Source organism: Pyrgilauda ruficollis, unplaced genomic scaffold (assembly GCF_017590135.1).
Source record: "Pyrgilauda ruficollis isolate IOZ18807 unplaced genomic scaffold, ASM1759013v1 scaffold28, whole genome shotgun sequence".
NCBI classification, from domain to species: domain Eukaryota; kingdom Metazoa; phylum Chordata; class Aves; order Passeriformes; family Passeridae; genus Pyrgilauda; species Pyrgilauda ruficollis.
In genome coordinates, this window is record NW_024524155.1 from 3211423 (window position 1) to 3229832 (window position 18410).

Here is an 18410-nt window from a genome sequence, read left to right on the forward strand (position 1 = left end):
GGCCCCCGCAGCCCGAGCGCAGACCCCCGGCGGGCAGGGCGGGGCCGCCGCTGCCCCTCGCGGCGACCCTTCGGCAGCCGCTTCACGGCCCGGCCCCGCCCCGGGGCCCGCTCCCGCCCTCCGCCCCGCCTCCTTATCGCCCGGCCGCAGCCGCCTCCCTTATCGCCCTTATCTGCCTTATCGTCCGCGGGCAGCGACACCGCCGCTCGCCCGCCCGGGCCCCGCCCGCGGCCACCCTGCTCCGCTACGGCGGTGGGCGCACGCTGAGACCCGGCCCAGGGCGGAGCAGGGCGGAGGAGAGCGGTGTCCGGCCCCGCCCGGCCCGGCCCGGCCCAGCCCGGCGCCTCCCCCGCCGCGGCGGCGGCCTGATGCGGCACCCGGCACCGCCCCGCCCGGCTTTTTCTTCCCTTCTCGCAGCGAACCCTCCGCTCTGATATCTCTGGGGGCGAGGCGGGGGCGGTGACGCCCCGTGCCCGGAGCCGGCCATGCGGGGCGCGGCCCCCGGCGGCCCGGCGGCGGGCGGCAGGCGCTGAGTGCGGGCGCGGCGATGCCGATGCCGGGGGGCGACGGGGCCGCGGCGGCCAGGCAGCCCCCGTCCGGCGAGGCGGCGGCACCGCGGGACGAGGAGCAGCAGGAGGAGGAGGGCGAGGAGGATCTTCGCGACGGCGGCGTCCCCTTCTTCGTCAACCGCGGCGGGCTGCCCGTGGATGAGCCCACCTGGGAGCGGATGTGGCGGCATGTGGGCAGGATCCACCCCGAGGGGGACCGGGTGGCGCAGAGGATCCGGGGCGCCGCCGATCTGCCCAAGGTGAGACCCCCCCGATCTCACCCCCGGGCTGGTGCGGCGCGGGGTCCCTGCGAAGCGCCCGGAGCGGACCGTCCCCCACAGGGCGGACGGAGGGAAGGGGGAAACGGCGGCATCCCGCTGGGAGGAGGCGCCCGCCTGTCCCCTTAGGAGGCCGGTCTCCCCGGCTCGGGAGCGATCCCTGGGAAAAACGGGCCCCGGGACTGCTCTTGCTAGAAGCACAGCCACACTTCAACTCGGAGTGCGAGAGGGTGTCTGCGGGGCTCTGCCCTCTCTGGTGCGCCAGCAGCACCCTCTTCTTCTGCGGCCTTGCTGGAAAACGGACTTCAGGTAGCTGGTGTGTGAGCGGCCTGGAGGGCGAAGGGAGGAATGGGCAGTGGCTAAAGAGAAAGACTGGATAAATGATGAAAAGATGAGGAGAGTTAAATTTAGAAGAGCCCAAATACTTGAGGTGGGGGATTGAGACAGGCGGAGGTGAGACTTTGAACCTGAAGAAATTTGATTTGAGTACAGTCTCCCACACCAAAAGGCATTCTGGAACAGAACTGTATCTGTCAGAAAAGACTTTTGATGCCAAGCGTTTTAAGAGGAGTTAGCAAACGCTTGCAAAGCTTACTGCTGATGTAGGGTCAGGTGTGATTTCCAAGCACATTCGTGGCCTTGCTGCAGAGAACTCTATGAAAAGAGGAACAACTGACCATTTCACTGAGCCTTGTACCATACTGAAACATTTCAATGTGAATTCTTGTGATTGTTGCTTTCTGTATTGCATCTCAGCTGGAGAAAAATCTCTCCCTTTTATTGGCATACTGTGAACAAAAGACACTGCAAACATTTGGTGTGTCACTCCACTGGCAGGTTATAAGAGTATTCCCATCACTCTAATAGGGGAAATTCAGATACAAAAAGATCACACTTTTTCATCTTAGGCTTTTTTAGCAAGGACTTACCTCCTTGGGAAGGTAATTTGAAGTATGGAAGAACATGCTGTTATATACTATACAGACAATCCATATTGCTTTCCATGAGGAATTCTGGAGAAGCATGTGATGCAACATCCTTTGTGCAGTAAAGAGTCAGAGGCATCAGTGGCAGCAGTTGGAACAAATCCTGAGTCCTGATTACAGTCCCTATTCTAACTCCATTAGACTTTTCCTTCCTTTTCAGTTTTCCTTCCTTTCCTGTGACTTTGTCCTGAGCTTAGGTGAAGGCTGAAAACATGTTTCAGATCAGTCAGAACACACACTACCTAATTTCCTAACCATAAGTATTGATTTGGTCAAAAGAGGTGAGGGAAATGGAAGAAAGGAGCTGACAAACAAGACTCCAGTGAATGACAGGTGGGGAAATACAGTGTTCAGTCCCTTGTTTTGGTCTTATGTGAAGAAGTTCCACTGTTCTCACTTCAGAGTCTTCATCCAAGAGGGTTACAGTTAGGGGACACCAGTGGTCTGAGGTCTTGTGGTAAGAGGCAAAAGTGGGCTGTTTTGTTTTGAGGGTTGTTGGGTTTTGAGTTGTTGACAGGTTTTTTGCATCTGCTAGCACCCCTGGGAAATAGATCTGTAAACTGTATTCAGCACTCTGCCATCTGAGATGCCATCCCCAAGCATATAGCTGGATTTCAGGAAACCACAAGGATGGATGAGCTCTGTTTTCTTAGCTCCTTCTCCCCTGTAGGGATGTATTTTTTTCTTTGAGGGCTGCTTGTCGCTACTTGTCTCCGTGCCATCAAGCTTCTCTGAAAGGCTGGTGCAACAGATGAGAATCAGGGCAGTAAGTGTACTCTGCAAGGCTAGCTCCTTTGAAAAGCCAGGCTCTCCATGTGCTGGGGGGTGAATAGTCCTTTTTAGGTGTTGGGAATGGGACAGTGACTTACCTACTCCAAAATTTTGGCCATGGATCGTAGCCAGCATTGGGTGTTGGGAGAAATAACTCTCTAAAATGCTGTCAATAAACTATAATACTATAAAATTATGACTGGAGGAGGCTGTGATTAGACACATGTTTACAGATCAGCTTATGGGGTTGTGTCTCTCACTGTAGTCTGAGAGCTCAGAGAGCTTCTCTAGTCTCTATTTCCTTCCAGTAGACTTGGGGTGAGTGCCACTCTCCTGTAGGTTGTGTTCTTTCCAGCAACAGGGTGGGGTATTGCCTTGCTTCAAGCTGCTGGAACCATCACATGGGTCCAAGCTGGAAGTACAAAGTGATGTGTGCTTGGCTCATAAAGAAATGGAGTTTAAATGAGATAGTTATGAGGGCAAAGACAGGAAGAGTTGCATCTAATGGATTCAGAACAAGAGAGCCAGAAAAAATAATCTGTTTTTTTCAGTCAGGCTCTCAACCAAGCCTGATGCCGCTCCTGTGTTATTTGCAGAAGGAAGAGTAGGGAGGAGCTTGGATACACGTAAGTACCATAAAAGAAACTGTTGCTAAACTAGGCTGGCCAGAAGAGCACCTCTGTGATACCGATAAAGGTGGAGCTTTGCCTGTGCCTCGCTCCCATCTGCCTTTCCTCACATACAGCATGGCCCACTTGTACATGAAAATCTTGGTTGTTCTCAGTATCCCCTTTTGAAAGCAGAGTCCCAATCCCATGCATATAGACAGCCTGCCACTGTGCATTAATCTAGAAGTGGGGTGATGCAGCTACTCCACACAAGTGATGAGGGATCAAGGGTGTGTTCATTTGGTCTGCTAAGCCTGGCAGAGGTTATATACTTTGGGAAATCTGAGCTCTCTTCAGCTTTCATAATAGCTAAAGGGAAGTCAAAATAGATCACACTGCCTATCTTTTCTGTTATAAATAAATTCTCTGCTTTCTGAAGGACTGTGAAAACTAACTAATATTTATAGCTCTTAGGAGATATGCCCTGGATGATGCTGGGGAAGAAAAAAGTATAAGGATCTCTTGTCCTGTCACTGTGGAATTGAGGGATGGAGACCTTATTCCTCTTCTTCTGCTTCTGTTGTCCTATTAAAATGCTATAGACCTGATGCAAAAAGAAACTGTAGCCCAGTCTGGGCTGCAGGCCCAGATCTGAGAGAGAGCACAGTGTACTTTCATCAGTTTAATTACTTGAGGTGCAGGAGGCTCTTCCACATTAACTAGTCCCCTGCTGAAGTGATTGCCATTATGCTGTCTCAGTGTTGCAGTCCTTTGAGGAAAAGGAGATCTGGGGGTCTGTACTAGTAAAGGGAGGAGGAACTACCCAGAATCATTAGTCTCTGCTGTCAGCATGCACTTAATCTGTCTGTCTCCACTGAAAAGCATTAAAGTCTCCATGCTGAAGAAAAAAACCCAAAATTGAATAGTCAGCCTGCCCTGATTGTTACCTCTTTCGTTGTTTCTGCCTGGAAATTATTTCCTGTGACTCAGTGTGTCAGCTCACAGCATCCAAACTGACTCAGCTCAAGCACTACCAGAGATGGCTCCATTCCTGTACCACTCTCTGCAGCCTTCCCTGCTCCTGCTGCAGCTGAACAAACCCAGTTTCACATCTGCTCCCACCGTGCCTGTGCTGCCCCCTGCAGCCGGTGCCTCTGCGTGATGCGAGAGGCAGCAGCTCAAGGTTAAGCCATCTCTGGTCCTTGTACCGTGGTGGGGCACAAGCAGAGTGCAACCGTGTGGCAAACCAGGACAGGGAACTGATCTGGCTGAAAACTACCCATGCTTGCTGGCTCAGCTTTCAGCTGCTCCAGGTGCCTGACCTGCTTCACCAATCACTTGTACCAACACAGGAGAGAAGCAGGAGATATATGGAAATGAGTGGCCACAGAAATACATGTGAAGGGTGCACTAAGCAATACCACTGGCTATGAAACCATGTCCAGGAGAGGCAGTTGTGCACAGCAGAGTGGAAGGCTCAAAGGAAGAACTGGCTCTGACTCACTCTTTCATAGCTGTGGATAGGCCAGCTCTGGGGGAAGTCTGAGGAGGAACTGAAATGTTAAAAGCCAAACATCTGAGAAAAGATGCAGTCTGATCTTAGCAAGGTGCATACAAGGCATTAGCTATCTTTCAGAGAGAAAATATTGGGCTGTTTCTCCAAGCCTATCAGTCATCCCAAACTTGTGTCTTCTTTTTATTTGTCCTGTGGACAGGTCTTTTCTCTTTACTTAGACACATTTTATCAGCTGCTGACAAGACTAGTTATCCCCTGCAGAGCAAATGGTGAAAATGTGGAGGAAAATCTGACTGGACCCATAAGGCTGAGGCCTCAGCATGGGACAGCAGTCTGGAAGGTGAACATCCAGAAGTCATTCTCTGACCATGTAATTCAAAACACCAGACACTGCAGGGCAGGGAGTCATGCTGTGAAGCCTGTGTCCTAGTCAGTGCCAACTCATCTGAAATGCCAGGAAGCAGTGATGGACCTTTCTACCCTTGCTTGCAGGACTGTTCCACCCTCTGGTGATATTGGAAAACTCATTGTCCGTTTTTGCCTCTTTTATTTTTGTTTTTGCCTTTCAGTTTCAGTACTCAAATGAGGCCACACTCCCTCAGATGATCACTTTCCTGTCTTGTATCTTGCCTTGTTAATTCTATCTATTTTGTCCAATGTAACATTGCATAAATGCAGGACCTTTCACATAGTTTATCTTGCAGCTCTGTGGTGATGCCTCATTCTGAATCCTTTCCCAATTTCCATTGTGGAAAAAGAGGAATGTTTCTGGTGTGGTCACTTTGGGCAGGCAAAACGGTCTGGTTTCAGAGGAACATGCTCCCTGTAGCTATGTGCCACTGAGCTCAGCAAGAAGCTGGAGAGGTTTGGAAGAAGTGATTTATGTTCTGCTCCTCATTTCAGATTCCCATACCAAGTGTGCCTGTGTTCCAGCCGTCCACCCCCATCCCTGAGCGCCTGGAAGCTGTACAGCGCTACATCAGGGAGCTTCAGTATCCTTTGCTGTTACCTTACTCACTGGTGTGATAACCCAGGAAGAAAGAGCAAGAGGACTTTCTTTCCCTGTGACAAACAGAAAAGCTCCTCCTGTTGTGGCTGGAGGAGAACTGAAACTTGTTCCCTGAAAACAGGAAGCTGGACTTGGGATAATGTTTTGTTTTGCTGCTCCATTTCTTTTCTTTTTTTGCCCAAGTTACTTTCTGGTTCTGTTCGCTGCATGTAACAAATGAGCATGTTGTCAAAGGCCTTTCCCCACTACCCACTCTTCTAGGTCAGTGGCTTTACCGTGGTATTTCATTAAAAACACATATCTGAGATTGTGACAGCCAAGTGTCAGATGTACTGCAAACTGCATCACCTCATTGTTAAGATGTGGGTGAGTTGAGGTGATGGGCAAACCTTCTCAGGTCATCCTACTCCATCACTCTTCTCTGTCTGAAGAATACTGAGTCACCCTCCTTTTTTGCATCTGTGGTATGCTGCCCCTTTATATGCAGAGCCGTGTGGCTGTGTTCTGGGAATGAGATTTCTCCATTCCTGTTGTGCTGGAGAGCAGGTATATGCCATGCAAACACAGTCTAATCTCACTGATGAGATACAGATCTAGCTCTGGCTTCAGCCCTAATTCAAGGTACGAAGGCTGACCTTTTGACGTCTTTCACCCATCCAGGGTGGTTGTGCTCTGGATTGGATCCCAGTCAATTTCAGAATAAGGTACCATGAGTGTTTCATTGCTCCGTGTATTCTGTGCAGATTAGGGCAGGAAGAGATATCAAACTGTTCTGCCCCGGTTTTCTAACTGGAAAGCTGAGCAGAGCATGTGCTGTCAGCATAAACCTTTGGGAATTGGAGTGGAAACCTGTCTGTGGGTATGAGGAAGAGAAGAATTGACAAGGAAATACAGTGGAAATATGGAGGACGTGTCAGTGGGAGAAATGCAAAAAAGGGAGGTAGAGATTTTCTTCTGTTGCTGCTACATTTGTGGAATCATGATTTTGCTGTGAGAATAGTAAATAACATGAATGTCTTTCAGACAAGTTTTCTTCAAACTCTTACTTTCCAAGCTGCCAAGCCCTTAACTTCTTGCTTCCAGGTACAATCACACTGGGACACAATTCTTTGAGATTAAGAAGAGCAGACCTCTGACTGGGTAAGTGCTGGCAGCCTCCACAGCATTTAATCCTTTCTTTGTTGTTGGAGCCCTGCTATACACACTGCTTTTTCTCCATCCCCTGCCCAAGGTCTAGTGGCACTCAGGGCTTTCATTACTGCAGCTGCATCCTGCTTTGGGTAGCTTTATTGTCTGTTGCCTGGTGCATAGCTGTGTCTGGTCTTTCTCAAGAAAGAGAGTAGGGTTTTTTGTCATGAATCAGTAAATCCAGTAGACCAAAAATAATGTATTGCAAAAATGTGCATATTCTACCTGCTTCTAATTGGAATGTAACTATATGAACTTCTGAGAGATTCTGAAATTAGGTCCTGCTCTACAAAAGCTTTGTGAAAGCAAAGTATTTTTACAGGTCTAACTTCATAGCTTCTGTGAGTGCCTCTGCAGAATCTAGGCTCACTAAGCTTTTGGTGACTCATACTTTGAACGAGAAGGGGTATTCTCCTCACGGCAGATTTTGGGAACTGCTGTGCCCCAGAAGTTCCTGGCAATAAGCACCTGATGTTCATTGACTCTCTTAAAGAGCATATGGAGAATCTCCCAAGACTGGCTTCTTACTTTTGGTCTAGTCCATAGATTTATGTCAGTCTAAATGCCTTGTTTTGTAATCAGTCCAAGGTCTCCTCCATGGTACTCACTGAACAGAGACTAGGGTCAATGCCAGAGAAGAAGGTTTGTCCTTGAGGCTTGTGTGGCAAACACTGCTAGCTCTAGGTCCTTTGAGGGTTTTACTTGTGGACACATTGGTGCTGTGGTCTCCCTGAGAACCCATGTTGGCCAGTAAGCAGTTTTGCTGCAATTCACTGAAGTGAATTCCTTGGAAGCAACAACAGCATGTGGCAGAGACCTGGTTTGGATTTAATATCTTCTTAAAGAAGATAATTTGTTCTGTTCCCTATCCTCTGTGGGCCACCCTCTCTCCTGGAAACTTACCTTACAAATATAGTGCAAAAGGGCTGAACTGGCCACAGTACATAGCACGAGCCCTCTAACTGTCCTCGTCTTTCCCTTGTCCCACTCTGCAGGCTGATGGACCTGGCCAAAGAAATGACCAAAGAGGCCCTGCCAATAAAATGCCTGGAAGCTGTGATCCTGGGAATGTATCCTTTCCTCTTGGAGTTGTGCATGTCTGCCCATCCTTGTGTTTTTGCCTCTGCTCTCTTGCTTGTAATGCTTTGACGGTGGTGACAATATTGTCGCCAAGCCCCACATTGCTCTTTTTTTCCTCCCCAGTTCTTCCACAAAACCCCATCAATGAAATTCAAATCCAAGCAATTCTCTAAAGTATCAGAACAACTGGAGTTTCTCCTCCTTCACCAAGAAGGGTGGTGCTGCTCTGGTCAGCCATATAAGATTGTAGAAGACAAAAGAGCATCTAAAGAGGAGCAAGAACACTAGCTAGAGTTAGGTCAGGAGATCCTTTGTGGATAGCATTGTTCCCTTACTGCCTGCATGTATTCTGCATTAAAATAACTTACAGATCTTCCCCAACTTCTAATTATGGTGTATGTCACTTACTAGCTTAGGCAATAGCTTTATTAGTTCTAGATGTGTGTTATCTTTAAGTACACATCTTTCCTAGCTAACTTCCAGATTTAGTTTGTCATACTTGGGCTGTAGGTTCTAAATGTACCTGGAGGGGCAGAAATGGTGAGTGAATGGTTCAAAAGTGGAGGTTGGTGAGTTTTTATCCTGAAGGTGTATGAAACAGTAGCTAGTGAAACAAAGCAAACCGAGGAATCATGCTGCAGTGTTAACAGTTTGGGAGCTATGAAATACAGTACACTTAAGGTGCTAGCATTGCAACTTCTGCATCACAGAACTGCATCAAAATTCACTTCCCTTTCTTGACTGTCTCCTTGAAGAGGCCAAGTCTGTTTTCCCCATAACCCAGATGAAAGTAGGGCAGCCTGCAATGAGCTGGGCTCTTGACCTGGAGAACAAATCCTGTCTATGTGATGCTTGAATCAATCTGCTAAACAGGCTGGGAGGGTCTGGAGCAGGTAGGACGTGTCTTGTCAGGAAACTGTTATCACCAGTTATATCCTGAATAATGGCTGCTGTCAGTTACCTCACCAACAACATGACCACACTGGACCGTTTCCCCATCAGCTTCAAAACCCACTTCTCAGGGAACTACTTCCGACACATCGTGCTGGGGGTGAACTTTGGCGGCCGCTATGGGGCACTGGGCATCAGCCGCCGCGAGGAACTGATGTACAAAGCACCCGTCTTCCGCACACTGAGCGAACTCATCTTTGACTTCGAGGAGGCGTATCGCCGCTGCTGGCACACGCTGAAAAAGGTGAAGCTGGGCCACTGCGTGTCCCATGACCCACACAGTGTGGAGCAGATTGAGTGGAAGCGCTCCATTCTGGATCTAGACAAGCTAACACGGGAAGACTTTCGCAAAGAGCTTGAGAGACATGCCCGTGATATGAGGCTGAAGGTAAGCAGGAAGGATAGAGTAACTCACTGCTACATCCACTGCCTTGCGTGGCTGCTGGTGTACTGGGGGAATGAAGTGACAGGAAACTTTCTACTTCTAGATGTGTGGAGTGAAAAGTGAATTGGAGGCTGGGGCCTCTTTCTTACTGAAAACCACCCATTTTGTACAGGCTGGTCCCCTAATGGATGCTTGTGCAGTGCTGCAGTTGTGCTTAGGTTGGACTATATACAGTCCTTGGAGCCATAGCTGTCACTGTAACTTGTTTTTTCTGGCTTTTGCATGTTTGATGCACTTGCCTTGCCTTTTTCTTTTTTTTCCCCATATAATAAAACATGGTTAGTTTTTGTGGGTTTTGTTATTACTCACATTGGCTTTCTGCTCATGCAGCTCTTAATTTTATTGTTCTGGCAGATTGGGAAAGGAACTGGACCACCATCTCCCACCAAGGACAGAAAGAAAGATGTCTCCTCCCCACAAAGAGGTCAGGCCAGCCCCCATCGGCGAAACAGCCGTGGGGACCGACGGTGAGTGGGGCTGCTGGGGCAGGAGACCTGTCTAGAACATCTGCTTTACTCAGACTCCACCTTGCTGTTTGGTTTTGGATCCTTCTGATGTCCTATTGGGTTTCTTTAGAACAGTGGTTATTTCTCTGACCTGCAGTAGCAGTACCATTGTGAGTTTATCATTGCTTAGGGATTTGAGGGGACAGCTGGGTTTTTTTGCTTGCTTGTTTTGGCAGGGAGGAGGAGGCAGCTCAAACAGACAGTGATGTTGGTAGCTGACTTTTAACCTTACACATGGGTCTGAGCTCTGGTGTCTCACAGACCTGTGCCTCAAAGAGATTCCAAAAATTATTCTGCTGTCAGCAAGATTGTTTTCCTGATAATAACCTGGGGTTCCAGAGTGGACCTCCTACTTCCTAACTTGCATTCTGTTCTGTTGAGATCACTGGGAGAATTACTGGAGGCTGCAGAGTAGTCCTGTCCTCAGTAGTGCAGGATCAGTCTGAAGCTCTGTGTACCTTTTCCTGTGCTGCCATCTCTATGTGCAGCATCACCTGAGACTGAAAACAGTTTCTAAAGCGCTATTACCTTCTTTGCTCACAGGCCATCTGGTGAGAAGAAGCCTGCCGATTCCAAAGCCATGCCAGACCTCAATGGGTACCAGATCCGGGTATGAAGAGAGCTGTGCCTTGTTGTGCCTGGCTCCATGGACTTCTTGCTGGCCACAGCTGAGACCTGGATCCACCTGCAGTGATTCTGACAAATGGGACAGGGGAGTGGGAGCAAAAGAGAGTGCTGATTTTCCCAGGTGCTTACTAGTGGGCCAGTCCCAGAGCTGGATCCCATGGGTCCCAGAGGATTCGCCTGCCTGTTTCTGGGAGAGGTGACCATCTTAATTCACTTAAGTATTTTTAAAAAAAAAAGAAAAAAAAAGAAAAAAATATGTACATTAGTGGGAGTTTGCTTCAGGAAGAATATTAAATGAGTGGGGTCAGTGGACTTGCTATCTTTTCCTTGACAGCAAGTAGGTGGAGCATCTTGTCAACAGTACTTCTTCCCTGTGTGCACAGAAGTTTTTAACCCCTGCAAGGCCTGCAGGGCTGAGGGAGAAGTGATGCTGGAATGGGATGGCCCCTGAATCTTGTACAAAAACTCCTGGTCTTGTCATTACGAACACTTTGTTTATCATTGCTCTTGTGAGAGTAGTCTGAATTTGCTCAGCCTGATTTATTGACCATACAAAGTCTTCTCATCCAGAAAAAACACATCTTGTATGTTTAGTCCTGCCTATTTCAAAGTATTTCATTGTCTCTGGGGGGGTAGACAGTGGAATGCTGGTGAACTGTTGCTGTAGGTCCTTTGGTGGTTGAGTGGATCAGGATATGCCTATACCACTGCTACATGAAAACAGGCATAGAGAGCTCAATTGTTCCAGCAATGGAAATGGGGCAGGTGGGGGGTGGTGGAAAACCTGAACTTCACATTGTCTGTTCATCAGCCTTCTCTCTATTAACTTCTAGTGGCTGCTACTCAGAAAGCTTGTGGCAGGCACTTCAGTCACTGAGGTACGAGTTTTAAGAGTAAAAAGTTAAGGAAGGATGCAATCATGTGAACAGGTTTTACAAGCATTTTTTCCTTTTCACAAGGCTCTTGCTCCTTCCTCCCTATTGTGTTAGTGCCAGAGTTGCATACACCTGTTTGTGAGAAGCTCTGCTCAAGGAAATTGCAGCTGCTTTCTTGACAGCTCACCCTGGAGCCTCCTGAAAGCAGTTCCCCACCCCAGTGCCAGAGCTGTGCTTGTGTTCTGGCTCTTTGGATAGCTGCAGTATGTAACAGCACCAGGTACACTAATCTTTCCCAAAGGGCTGGGCTGGGCCTTTCTGCCACTTATGGCCTTTACTTCCTATGCTTCTTTTGGGGGAGTGTTGTACTACTGATTCAGCAGTGTAATGTTTGTCAGAAATTTGGAGTATTGTCAGGATCTCTCTGTTTGAGGCCTAGGCCATGGGAACAGTGGGATTTCCAGAAGTCAGAACAGCATGGTCTTAAAGTAATTTGGATGCATGGATCTGGGGGATGCATAAACTGAGCTTGGGAGTGGGAGTATCCTGGTGAGAAACAGTCTTGTTTTATCACAGCACTGACAAGGAGCTAAACTTTCTGAAATACCACATATTTAATTTTGTTAAAACTGAGCTTATTCTTTCCTTTCTTTCTTTGTTAGAAACATGATGGAGCTGAGCTCTACTAGTTTTTTTGTTACAGTATTCTTGTGCCACATCCTCATAATAAGTAGAGCTATTTTGGGGGCAGAGAATGGGTTCTTAACCCCAAACAAATCAGCTCTTCTGCCTAGTTAAAGCAGTTAATCCTTGAAGCACCACCCACAAGCGATTTAACTCAGACCTTACAGGTTCCTAATTGTACATCCTTAACTGTGATGTAACTTGCAAGACGTATCCATACCACTGCAGTCAGTTCTTCCAATCTCCCTCTGTAGTCTGTACTTTTCTGCTGTGCTGTACAACCAGGAGGAAAATCTGTAAGAAGGTGGCAGAACTTGCTGCTGAGCCAAGAGAAGGTTAATCCAGAAGAGGATGCCAGTTTCCACAGTGCAGTGCAACACCTGTCCACTCCCTTATATTCCAGCTACATGCAACAACTGAAGTTAACAGCAGCAGTGAGCCAAGCACTCATTTGAACATGTCCTCTGGTCGTTTTTGTGTGGCTGTAAATTAACATATTTAGGGTCTGGATGCTAGTGATGATGCTAGCTGTAAAGGCACCACAGCTACCTGTAAATAATATGGGCCACTTGGAAGCCACAAACTGCCTTTGCATAATGTTTACTATGCAGCGGACTGAAAGTTCAGATGCCACTGTGAATCATATGATAAATACAAGCAGCAGTCAGCAAGGGGAAACTGACTGTCAGGCTTTATTATAAAGTGGATGAAATCCAGAATTTAAAAAAAAATATAAAAGATGCCTAGAATGCATCTTCACTATGACTTTGTTTAGTCAATTGGTTAGTTAATTCAGAGTAACTGGAGAGCTCTTGAGAGTAATTAGTAGTGTAATACAAACAACATTGAATAACTGGACAGACTTGAGCTTTTTTAGATGGAAAGGGGAAATGTGGGGGTGGGAGGAAGACTTTACAACAGATGAGACAAGTGAGGGGTCAGCTGCAAGTTAATGATGCATTCTTGAGAGCAGGGCAACAGGGGTGTTCAGCAGTGTTAGATCACTACATCAGAATGGCTTAAAACAAAATGCTTTGTTTGACTTTGTAATTAAGAGCTTTCCTGCAGGATGTAACTGAGGCCAATAGCTTAGAAAAAGCTATTAGCTTAGAAAAAGCAAAGGAAATGGGTGTTTAAGATATGAATGACAGGTAGAGTTCAAGGTCTCTTAATCCTCAGCTGCAGCTAGACAAGAACATCCTCTTTCAAGATCTAGTTGCACAATTATATATGTTAGGAAGTGTTTAATTCTTTGCTTGTATCTAATGTTGATTAACTTCTCAAGATGGACACAGGAGCAGACAAGTGCGCTCTGCTAGGGTTATGATTTCAAGCCTTCTAATGTGTTTCTCTGTGTAGAATTCCTGCTCCTTACTGTTTCTGTATCTCCAATTCAGCAGATGGTACAAGAAACTGGAAAAGGACCATAGAGTTCTCCCCTTCTTGCTCTTGCTCCCCCCATCTTTGTAACAGGATGAATCACTTCAATACAAAGCTTTGCTTCCTTCCTAACAAACAAAACCACATTCTTCCATGACAGAGAGGATTAATGCAATCTAGCTTTATGCTGTAAGAAAGCTGAGGGTGCAGTGCAAGACAAAGTTTAGCACTTCAACTTCTTTCCTCCCCCACCTGCTTGGTCTGGTTTCTGGTCTGTCTGCCTTTAACCATAAGGAAAAAGGTGATGAGAGTCTTTTTCACTTCTGCAGGCTTTAGAGCTACACAGAAGGAATGATAATGTAAGTCATACTGCTTTAGTGCCTGCAGAACAAGGAAGATGGATCTCAAGGAGTCCTATTAATTTTTTAATGTTAAATATTAATAGGGTCGCTCATGTAGCTCTGTGATGTAAATTTCAGTGTTCAGTAGGTCTCACATGATGTCTATTCTGCAGTACAAGTCCTGTGAACTCTGTGGAAAGGAACTGTGTTTGTACACTAGGAATGGATAGAAACTGCCTGCATTGTATGTGAAGCTGAGGCGAGCTTTGAAAGACTTCAACAAATGCTGACCTATTACTGGCAAAACTATTCTAAACATAATGCAAACCTTGAAATAAGAGCCCCTCTTTATACTTTTATGTAGACAAGTCTCTTGATACCTGGCCAACTGCAATTTTTTTAATGGACAGAATCATTAGTGAGCAAAACTTTCTGCTACAGCATCACTCTGATACAAACTTTGTACATTAATGAGCAGGGTTGGGTGTCCAGTCTGTGACACACTAACCTTTTTTTTTTACTGGTAGAAGCTAAAGGAGTATTTAGGAAATTGACGTGTGTTAGCAACTGTTTTAGGTGGGAGTGAAGTGCTTTTTTTTCAGTGCTTATTTTTCAGTTACTGTGGTCCAGGGTATGGGTCAGTACAGTTTCCTTGGATCTATCAGAATAAATTACTCCAGAACTGTAGTTGAAACATAATCACATAGTAGCTGTATTGCTGTTTTCAAATCTGCTTAACAGGATGAATTTTCTTTTAAGTATTTCAGGTGAAAGCCTTAATCAGGTGCCTGCCCCCTAAGGCAGACTCATGTGTGGTGTTGTATAGATTGGAGCATGACTGTCCTTAAAATTTCAGAGTTTAAGAAACCATAATGAACAGAAGAAAGCTCCTGTTAGCCAGAGGGCAAGAGTCTGGATTAGATTGGCTTGACCTTGCTCCAGTGGCACTGGCTAATCACTTCAGGTGGTTGCTTTAGCTACCTGCTTCTTCTGAGTGAAGTATTTCAAGTGGTCCTGATAATCAAACAGTAGGCATAGGCAGGGGGTGTCCCAGGTGTATTGTGTGTGCAAGTCTGGCTGAAATAACACCACACATCCCAGTGGCCTTGCACTGTTGTCCTGACAACATTTAGACCTGCATTATGGATTTCTAATTTTACTTAAAGCAAGTGCTATTCTGGCTTGATGTTTGCTCTCCCAGGGAAAGGTGGAGATGGCCCCTCTACAGCCAAGCTGAACTCCTTAGGGAATTTAATATTTCTGTGTGTCTTCTGAGCAGGTGTTTACTTGTATCACAACCACTCTCCTTCAGTGGTGCCCTGGCCCTTTCTGCTCAAGAGCAACTCAGTTTAGGCCCAGAAGGCCCCTGTATCCCCCATAATCTCTGCAGAGCAGAGTTTCCCTCCAGGTCAGGGTTGAGATGGTGCTAGTGGGACCAGAGCGGTCCTCTTCCACGCACATCAGTATTCTACTCCAGCACTGATAGAGTGCTCCAAAACCATTTACATCTTTATCACTCGTACAGCTCAGAACTAAGAAATTGAAAGTTTTTTTCTTTAAAAACAGTATCATGTGTGTATTTTTGTAATTAATCAGTGTGGTTCTGTGTTCTTACATAGCCAACACAGAATTTTTATTTAGATTTAGTTTTTACCGCACTTCCCATGACCCTCATGTTGATACTTCTTCCAGCTTCCTTTAACACTTAGACAATAAAATTCCCTCTGTACTGCTCTCAGCTTGTGCAGAGAAAACAAGTTGTCTGTACTGTCCTTCTTTTTGCTTTAAACCTTCCCATTACATGTCAGCTGAAAATCAAAAGGCAGCCTTGAGTGATGGTATCAGGCAAATTACGTGAAGATGTCCTTTACTTGCTACACTAGTGGACATGGAAGACCCTCAACCTCCTTTAATCATTTGAACAGGTGAGTATGTCTGTGCACACAGAGGCAGTTGTCAGAGTAAGTGCGTATGTGGCTGTTTAGCAAAGGCCAGAATTCATGTTTTCCCTCTTGAATTGCCATCAGTCAGGCTGGATGGGGGAAAAAAAAATCAGTGCAGGCAGCATCAAAAATTTCAGTCTTACAATACTGTACCAAACAATACTGTCAGGGTTAATACAAACCTCTTCTTGCACTGCTCAGCTTTTCAATGTACAATTCAGTCTCCCTTCCTGGCCTGAAAAGCAATTCTCCTCAAAGTCTGTTTAGTGACCTTCCAGACTAATGACCTCACCAGGACTTCTCAAGACAAATGCTGGGTTAATAAAGGACAGTCAGCTGCAAGATTCAGTGCAAGGATCCCCAGTAGGGGGATCCAACTTTATTCAGGCTATCATCTTTCAGGCATAGCATGCCCCTTCTCTCTAGGGAAATGAGTAATAGCTGGGACCAGGGCCAGGATGTAGGCAAGCCTACAGTGTGTATAGGAAAGGAATAAACATTCTCTGCCTTGTTACTCCAAAGAGAAAGACACATGCAATAGTCCATCTTAGCCAAGTTAATTATATGATCTGCTTCTGCCCTGAGGGAAAGTAATTGCACAGTTCTAAACATCTACTTCAGCTGCTTGCTTGAAAACACCCTCTGCTCCATGCCTTATAGATTTTGCTTTAAATCAGGTAACTCCTATATCCCCTAGGGATGTATAGATCAGGGTGGAGTGAGAACAGCAAAACAGTGATGTGGCCATAGACTTTCTGCTCCCTCTTACATCACGCTTTTCTCCTGCTACTGGTTGTTCCTGCAGTTTTAGTTTGCAATTCAGTTAGAGATTATGCTGCTTGGACCTTAAGTGGAAAATCTTTATTGTGGGAAGGATAAAGAACATGTTGAAGCAGAAAATAAATTTTAAAAACCCAAGAAACAAACAAAAAACCACACCATGTCAGTTTTTACACTGAGAGGCCCAAGACTTAAGGCTCTCACATGTCTAAAAGCACACAGAAATTCATTCATGAGAGACCAAGACTGAGCCTTAAGAGCAGCACTCATGCAGCCACTGCAAGATTATGGCAGGCAAAGGCATATGACATGCTGTGGGTAGCAGGCCATTACAGAATTAAGTTAACTCAGTCAGGTTTGTTTTCCTGGATTATAGTTTTATTTTGGCAAAGAGTGAGTGCTATCCTATCTCTAACCTCATTTTAAGGGAGGAAAGAAGGAGAGGAATAACTACAGAATAATTACTGCATTCACCTACTCCCTGTTCAAGAGCAGCTCCAGACACTGGCCAATAATTGAATATATAGAATAAATATAAGTAGAAGGCTTGGCATTCAGAAAGAAAATAACAAAAAACTGAATAAAATTGCTAAGGCTCGAAGCCAAGGGTTTTGGGGGGTTTTGGTTTTGGTGTTTTTTTGGTTGGATTTTTTTGGTCTTTTTTTTTTTTTTTTTCCTGGTGTTGTTTGGTTTTTGATTTTTTTTCTGGTGTGTAGAAATTGAAGACTGGATGGAACAAACACGTCTCTTGTTGTAGCACAAGCCAGTGTCTAGCTTAGTCCTCCCATTTGACAGACCTGGACCTTGAAAGCTGCTGTGTTTGTCTTATCAAAGTTACAAAAAATTTTCCAGCTATTATACAAGAACTCAAGAATGTACAGTCCAAATCTGAAAGAAAATAAGTAATTTTTTAAATAAATAAAAAGAAAAATAGCTTCAAGACTAGAATGACATTTTCAGTAGAAGCAGGAGGACAACTTGCCTTGACAGGAAATGCCAAACGTTTACAGCTGACAAAAGGAGTTAGAGGCATGCCAGCTGTTTAATCTGTCATCTTGGTTATCATTGTAACAGGTGAGTTCTCTTCAGAAACTCAGTACCATAGTGAGAAACACAATGCAGTATATTCAATTCAGCTTGTGCATTTGAACACGACAGTGCTATGGGAAGCACTACAGCCAGGCAGTTACAGTCTGGTAAGAAGCAGGTGACAGCCAGTAATTCAATTAGTCTGCACAACAGGAAGCCTGAAAGGAGATGGTATCCCACTAACGCTTATGTGCTCCCCCTCTAGGTGAGCAACAAAAGGGTTCATCTGCATTTGGATGACCCATGGATATGTCTGCAAATTTCTAACCAGCACATCCAATAAATGTTCAACAGTGAGGTGGTGGCAATGGGAGCAGATATTGGACTGCAGCAACACCCTGCTTTGCAGACTGTTTGCCAACACCATCATCAACACATTGTTAAGAGCAAGACTCATACCTTGATCCGCTGAGATGCTGAACTTCTTATGACCTCTTGGAGACTCCTCAGAGAAGACAAACTAAGGTCAATTATATTTCAGAGTTCTGCCTTCACAAATCAGGTGGCATACAGAGCACTAACAATAAATCTGAAACTCAGTTTTTTTGTTTTATATAACAAGTGTTACTCCTCTAAGTGTTCGTTTCAGAGCTCCCACTCCTCCCACTTAATTCTTCAGGGGTGAGGAAACTCACTATCTTACATCTTGACACCATTTATATGTTGCATTTATAATAACACTTAGCCCTAGAGAATTGCATCCATAATTTTAACTGAAGAAATACAGCTGCAGAAAAAATAAACATCAGTTACTCAGAAAGATAAGTGGATAGAGTAGTCATGGGAAAACAGCTGCTGGAGAGAT

At 45.8% G+C, this 18410-nt stretch overlaps 1 protein-coding gene across 7 annotated transcripts; it reads left to right on the forward strand.

The window, feature by feature from the left end:
• Window positions 1-305: 305 nt before the first annotated feature.
• Window positions 306-18160, forward strand: VASH1 (vasohibin 1). 7 transcript variants are annotated; one of them, XR_005955489.1, is made up of 9 exons: window positions 306-808; window positions 5611-5699; window positions 6800-6856; window positions 7900-7974; window positions 8942-9323; window positions 9735-9847; window positions 10430-10709; window positions 15602-15718; window positions 17811-18160. XR_005955489.1 is itself a non-coding variant. In XM_041471909.1 (7 exons), exons 1-7 carry the CDS (start codon window positions 548-550, stop codon window positions 10500-10502), a joined length of 1050 nt encoding a protein of 349 aa, XP_041327843.1. In that variant the 5' UTR covers window positions 306-547; the 3' UTR covers window positions 10503-15550. The 7 variants fall into 7 exon arrangements, 1 of the variants encoding a protein (XP_041327843.1); XR_005955490.1 differs by having other exon boundaries at window positions 17900-18160; XR_005955491.1 differs by lacking the exon at window positions 15602-15718 and adding an exon at window positions 17591-17712.
• The last annotated feature ends 250 nt before the right edge of the window (window positions 18161-18410 follow it).